The 6,774-nt window shown below is 37.0% G+C and overlaps 1 protein-coding gene across 9 annotated transcripts in view; it reads right to left on the bottom strand.

The window, feature by feature from the left end:
• The window catches only part of MFF (mitochondrial fission factor), a 34,713-nt gene that overhangs the window by 7,771 nt on the left and 20,168 nt on the right, over nt 1–6,774 (bottom strand). For 3 of the 9 annotated variants that reach the window (XM_007467915.1, XM_007467914.1, XM_007467921.1), the window contains one exon: nt 2,215–2,373. The exons of 5 other annotated variants lie outside the window; for them this stretch is intronic. In XM_007467915.1, the coding sequence (XP_007467977.1) occupies nt 2,215–2,373 (159 nt within the window). The remainder of the gene's footprint in view (nt 1–2,214; nt 2,374–6,774) is intronic. One more of the 9 variants, XM_007467917.1, reaches the window with a different exon arrangement.

Genomic DNA, 6,774 nt, shown 5'->3' with positions numbered 1-6,774 from the left:
GCTGAACATTTGATCATAAGAGATTTCAGTGCAACGGGGGGAAAAAAAAACTTTCAAAATTGAAAGCATCCAATAACACTAGTGAGAATCTAATCCTCCAGGCTCCAAGGTGTGTATCCAGCAGCAAAGAATTATTAATACAACTACTTTATGAATTTTAAAAATCTCATTTAAGTGAATAAGAAAAGATACTTCCTTCCCAGAAAAGGGAATTTTCGTTAACAATTTATTACAATTTAAAAAAATCACTTAAAGCTCAAAATAGTTTTTTATAAATAAAAGAATACAAAGTAAATTTTATAATTAGGAAGATTTTTGTACTTGTGAGCTTGAGGCAAAATTTTTCCATTAAGGAGTAAAAAAATCCAACTATTTTTCCATATACTGCACTGAACTGTGTATATGTAGGGGGATGGGACAAATAATTTTAACGTACTGGGGCTTTGTCATCTAGCTATTATTTAATCTATATAGGATTTATAAACATCTTTCTCATTCAGATATTTTCACTATAATAGCATTTGATATGATGTAATTTGACCTAATAATCCAGTCTCTTCTAAGGACCTATTTTAATTAAAAAGTTAAAGAGGATACCTGGTGAAGAATAAATCTATGTTAAGGAGGGAGGAGAAAACAGGGCTTTGGAAATAAATATTAGTCAGGTGCCAGGTACTTTATATTCAATATCTTTTTAAGGATCTCCCATGACACTAAATAAAGAATTTGAGTCCATTATCCCTATATCTTAAATAAAAGCAGGGGAGGGGGGAAGATTCCTCACAAGAACCCAGAAAACTAGGTTAATATTAGTATTACCCTTCTTTTTAAAAAATAGATGAAGAAAATGAGGCCCAGAGAAGCTAAGCAATTCGCCCAAGGCCATCATGTAGCTATAGCTGTTCAGTGGGGGGGATCAAGATTAAATCTGCCCCCCCCCCCCAATCCATGTTTTTTCTTCTGAACCATGATGCTTCTTACAGTATCCAAATATTCTAAGATAGTCCTTGAAGCTTCAAAGAGATAAGAGGGACTCTAAACCTTTGGGGAGGGATATATATATACACGCCCACACATGCATACACACCTATACATGAATACATATGTCCATAGATGTATATATAATTTTCCCCCTGCCATGAGTTTTCTCTTTTATGCTCTTTCTGGTACAGCTTTAAGCCCTTGGACCCACACGTATGGGAGCCCTGGGAAGGGTCAGAAACACTAGTCGAGCAGCAGGAGGTGAGACACCTGGGGCTTATGTGAGGGTCAAAAGCACTTAATAAGAAGAAGTTTGTTCAGAGCAAGTCATAAGACATATCAGTTCCTAAAGTAAGAAAAAAGGTTTACTGGAAGGGCCAGCTAAATTTATTGGGAATTCTTCAAAATGCAAAATTAACAGTCTAAAAAATGATCATGAAAATTCAAACACTGACTCACAGAGTTACTACATAAAATGTTTAGAGTTGAAGTGAAACTGACTGTACCTTCCTCATATTATGCCAAAAAAGCTCCCAAATTCCATCTTTTTAAGACACCATCTAGTAATGAAGCAAGGAGAAAAAAGTATTTGAAATAATGGCAAAAAATTTATTTGAATGAACAAGTCTAAGTATACACTACTAATGATTTTACTTGGAGATGTTCAAAAGTTAGATACGCTATCCATACTGAAAAAAATCAGCATTAAAAAGACAACAGCACCTGGGATTTTCAGTACAGGTGTGGAAATCCCTAGTTAAGAGGAAAGAAAAAAAATGTCCTGGCAGCTACACTGATATCATCTTCTCAGATTTGCTTCCTAATCCAACCACATTAGTAACATAAATGAGTGAATCAAAAGACTTACTGAAGAAAATGAGTACAGTTCAGTCCAACATCGCACACTCAATCCAAAAGTACCCCTCAGCATATCCCAAAATGGAATCAGGTACTTAAGGTCAACAAAGTCTTGGGAAAAAAACCATTATACTTCCCGTGTATAATTAGTTATTAACTGAATTCCCTCCCTGACTGAAGAGAAGCTAACAGAACCTTGTGAAATGTGAATTTTGGACAATAATTTCAAATTAAAAGAAAGCAAAGCAAGCTGTTTTAAACCGCTGCATCTGAGAAAGAGACGAAGGCGTGAACATAAAAGGAAGACACCACAGTCCACTCATGAGGAGCCGAAAGACAGGCGGTAAAGTTGGCGCAAATCACAGGGCCGATCACCTGCGGCTTTCATCCAGCACATCCAGTATCTGCTGGCAAGCCCTACGAGTGGAAGACTGGATAAGCGACAAAATGCCACGAGCGGAGGAAGGATTAGCTCCATCTTCAGGTAGCATACGGGGAGGACAAACCCGAACCTGTTGTGGCGATGGTGTCACACTGTTTACACAAGCACAGCAAATGAAGAGAAAAACACTCAAGTCAGATTTGTATAAAACTTCAGCTCAGCAGTTTCCCCAAAAACTCATATTTTAAGAATTATTGTTTTCTTGCCCATTTTTCCCACCCTTCATTTTCCCCCACAAGAGTCAAGCCAAAGAAGTTAATAAACATATTAAATTGTTTTAAAAAACCAGCTACCATGCAGCATCTGTAACTGTAGCTTTAAACATCAAATTAAACAAGCTGAATGTGAAAGAACAACTTTAAGAGGGAAGAGAACTACAGCAAGGAGTATATTCAACCCCCAGCTTCGGAGAAGCGGCATTCTTTGCTTTGTGTGTATATTCCAATTCAGTAAACCAAGCCTCTAACAAACAACACTGCACTGCAACTTATGGATGGGCAGAACAGTCAGATAGAGAATTCTGGTATACAGACGTCAAGGTTTACACACATGAATCCAAAGTGATTCCATGAAAATGCCATTTCAAATACTTCACAAAGACAATGAAGCAATCTGAGTTTATAGCGAGTAAATTTAAAGATGAATTAAAGTTTCAGAAAGCTAACAAAAGCATTTTGATTACTTAATTACATTAAAGCATATGTTCCCTAGCTAAATGACTAAAACATAAAACTACTCCCAATTCTGTGAATACAATGAAAAGGTAAGGATGGATGTTAAACGGCTATTTCTGGGTTGCTCAGTGACAGTGATCTTAACCATTCTTTCACACGTGAGTTGTGATTTACAATTTCTTTGGCTCCCCTGACAGCACCTCCTAAAAGCTGAGAGCATTTGAATGAAGCAATTTTACAATTCTAACCAGAACTCTTTACTTTCAGAGGCCTGTCTAATGTTAGAGCATGATCAGCCATATGAGGTATCTAGCTGATATATGGACTTGGCATCTGGTTTGTTGTAAGAGGTTTTGTTACAAAAGGACTATGGGAAGTGGGCTCAATATTTTTTCTCAGTGTCAGGGCAAGAATGCCTTAGACTAAACCTCATCCTTGTGTATTCTGCACGAAAGGGTGAAAGTGGAGCAGACAGTGAACAACTGAAAAGATAAAAGATTTTATTTTGATTTGTGTAAATCTTTTCTAACTTAACATGTATTTGTTTGGGAACCACAAAATAAGTGCAATAATGTTTGAAGGGGTAACTGTAGTCTAATATTATTCCCAGAGTCCCAGAAAATTAAAAACAAAATCTTCTCCACAATTTTGTGAATAACTTTCAACGTCTTGATGATCCAAAGTGAGAAGTACAATAAACATGAAAAACATGTTTTCCAAAGACTACTTAAAAGAGAAAGATTGAAGCCAAATCTTGGCATACTGAGAAATTAATCTGTCAGGGCTGATTCACCATAGGAATTAGGCCTAATCGTGTCAAGATAAATGCAATTTGTCAGACGCAGGCTCATGGATGGTTACCTTAAACATCTGTCCACAGACTAGGAATCTTCTGTAATATATATAACGTATCAACAACCGTATATATATATATATATATATATATAGCTTATCAACTGACCCACGGTACTTGGCAAAACCCACACTGGGTATCCAAGAAGAGTAAAAGAATCATGTATCTGGGACTCAAAGTCTAGGTACTAGCCTTGCACTAATATCTCTTTAGGCAGCATGGAGAAAACCTGAAGCTCTTGCTCTTTGTGAGAAACCAGACTGAATTCATGTTAGAAAAGTGTCACCAGAGGCAGGAATAGAGTGGCCAGTTCTGTCTGCGTCAACATAAACAGGCAATCCATCTTACACTCTTCTTGATAGCAGTGCCAACATACCTGGATAAATTTATACTTAAGCAAGTTTTAAAAGACTAATCAGTACAATATCTATTGATATAATTAAAGCATTTGTCTTCGTATTTTGGGGCTAAACTGAACACTTCACATATCACTTTGTACTAGTAAATAAATTAGCTACATACATATTAAAGTCTATAATGATCAATATTTAGAATTATAATCTTACAGCAAAAACACCGACAAACTGAATCCAAATCCATGAAAAAAGTTTGATGCATTTTTGCCCATTAAAATTTAAAAGGAAAGAAGGCTTCCTTTGATAGAACTCATTCTGTCAGAAATAAGCAGTAGGAATTGTTTATTTAAGTTCTAAAAGTACAAGTTTTTCCTATCCCTGCACAGGAAATCAGGTCATCTAGCATAAATTATTTTCAGATTAATTGCAAGGAATTCTTAACATGGAATGCACAGAAGACTGAGTTTTAAAAACAGTCTAGGGGCTTCCTTGGTGGCGCAGTGGTTAAGAGTCCGCCTGCCAAAACAGGGGACACGGGTTTGAGCCCTGGTCCGGGAGGATCCCACATGCCACGGAGCAACAAAGCCCGTGAGCCACAACTACTGAGCCCATGTGCCACAACTACTGAAGCCTGTGCGCCTAGAGTCCGTGCTCTGCAACAAGAGAGGCCACTGCGGTGAGAAGCCCACGCACCTCAACAAAGAGTAGCCCCTGCTCGCTGCAACTAGAGAAAAGCCCACATGCAGCAAGGAAGAACCAACACAGCCAATAAATAAGTAATTATTTTTTAAAATAAATAAATAAATAAAAACAGTCTATAAGATCACTTTCAATTCTAAGATTCTATGATCACATAAAACTGGAATATGGTAGTAAATGGAAAAAAATCCTACATGGTCTGTAATTGTAACTTAATAAGAAAACATGTTTATGAAGAAAGATAAAAGTTAAATTAAGTCTTCATCAATACTAGTAAAGATATTTCATCAAAGACTAATATCAAAAACATACTTGGACTTCAAGTTGTTTCTGAAAAGAAATTCGTTTCAAAGATTAGTAAGAAATCTGACTTTTCATTAATTTATATGGCAATCTTTCATAAACAGCAAAAACAGAGTAGGAAGCATTTTATACAACACTTTGGGCAGTGTACGTATAGATTAAATGCGCTTGATTGTTAATATTTATTTCTATCTACAGATGAACTGAATGATTAAATCATAAGATGACCACAGTTCACCCGAATTAGAAGAAACAGTCTAGCAATTCTTTCTTCTTCAAGCTTTAAGCAGTCTTGCAAGTCTCTTTACAAATAAAAAAATTTAAACTCAGCCATAAAAAGGAACGAAACTGGGTCATTTGTAGAGACGTGGATGGATCTAGAGACTGTCATACAGAGTGAAGTAAGTCAGAAAGAGAAAAACAAATATCGCATATTAACGCATATATGTGGAACCTAGAAAAATGGTACAGATGAACTGGTTTGCAGGGCAGAAATTGAGACACAGACGTAGAGAACAAATGTATGGACACCACGCGGGGAAAGCAGCAGGGGTGGTGGTGGTGGTGTGATGAATTGGGAGATTGGGATTGACGTGTATACACTGATGTGTATAAAATGGATGACTAATAAGAACCTGCAGTATAAAAAAATAAAATAAAATTCAAAAATTCAAAAAAAAATTTAAGATCGAAAAAGAATAAGCCCCATTTTAGCAACTGGTCTGACACTAGCTGGGATGTCCAGCACTGGAATCAACTGTGACAGGAAACAGTTCAGAGTTGAGTTTCATCTCTGTCCACTCATCCACCCAACCAAAGTAGACTGACTTTTTGTTTTTGTTTTTTTGTTTGTTTTGACGCATGAACTATTGTGAAAAATTAAAAAGTAAACATATTGCGAAGGCACTGAGATTATTTAAGCAGGTGGTATAATATTAGTAATTTAATAAAAATGCATGTTGATGATAAATTGATCCTAGTAATGTCATAAGACAGCAAAATCTGTTTTATCTCTTTCTTTCATAAAAGATAAGGACACTTTCGGGCTTCCCTGGTGGCGCAGTGATTGAGAGTCCGCCTGCCGATGCAAGGGACACAGGTTCGTGCCCCGGTCTGGGAAGATCCCACATGCCGCGGAGCGGCTGCGCCCGTGAGCCATGGCTGCTGAGCCTGCGTGTCTGGAGCCTGTGCTCCGCTATGGGAGAGGCCGCAGCAGTGAGAGGCCCGCGTACCGTAAAAAAAAAAAAAAAAGGTAAGGACATTTTGAAGCAAGCACTTACATTTACCATGCTATTTCATTAGTAATAGCTCTCTCTCATGCTTACAGGAAATTTTACTACACAACTGCTGAGTAAACAACACTAGCCAATGTCAGAACTCAAATTTAAAAGATTTACTTGGCATAACTATGTCATTATTACAAGGTAAGTCCAAAGTCAAACACCTCTTTCTGCATGGGTTGTCATAGGAACAGTGTTTCTCAAACTGTGAGGATAATCTCTTTGGTGAGGGTCCAGCCTCTTCCAAAAATACAGTAAAGGTAAAACAGTAAAATGGGGGAGAAAAAATTCTCACTGAAACACAAAATCTGTACCATTTCTTTTGAAA

The sequence above is a fragment of the Lipotes vexillifer genome, unplaced genomic scaffold, assembly GCF_000442215.2.
Source record: "Lipotes vexillifer unplaced genomic scaffold, Lipotes_vexillifer_v1.1 scaffold367, whole genome shotgun sequence".
NCBI classification, from domain to species: Eukaryota; Metazoa; Chordata; class Mammalia; order Artiodactyla; family Lipotidae; genus Lipotes; species Lipotes vexillifer.
Note: the sequence above shows the minus strand (reverse complement) of the source record. Positions and strands in the feature narration are given on the sequence as shown.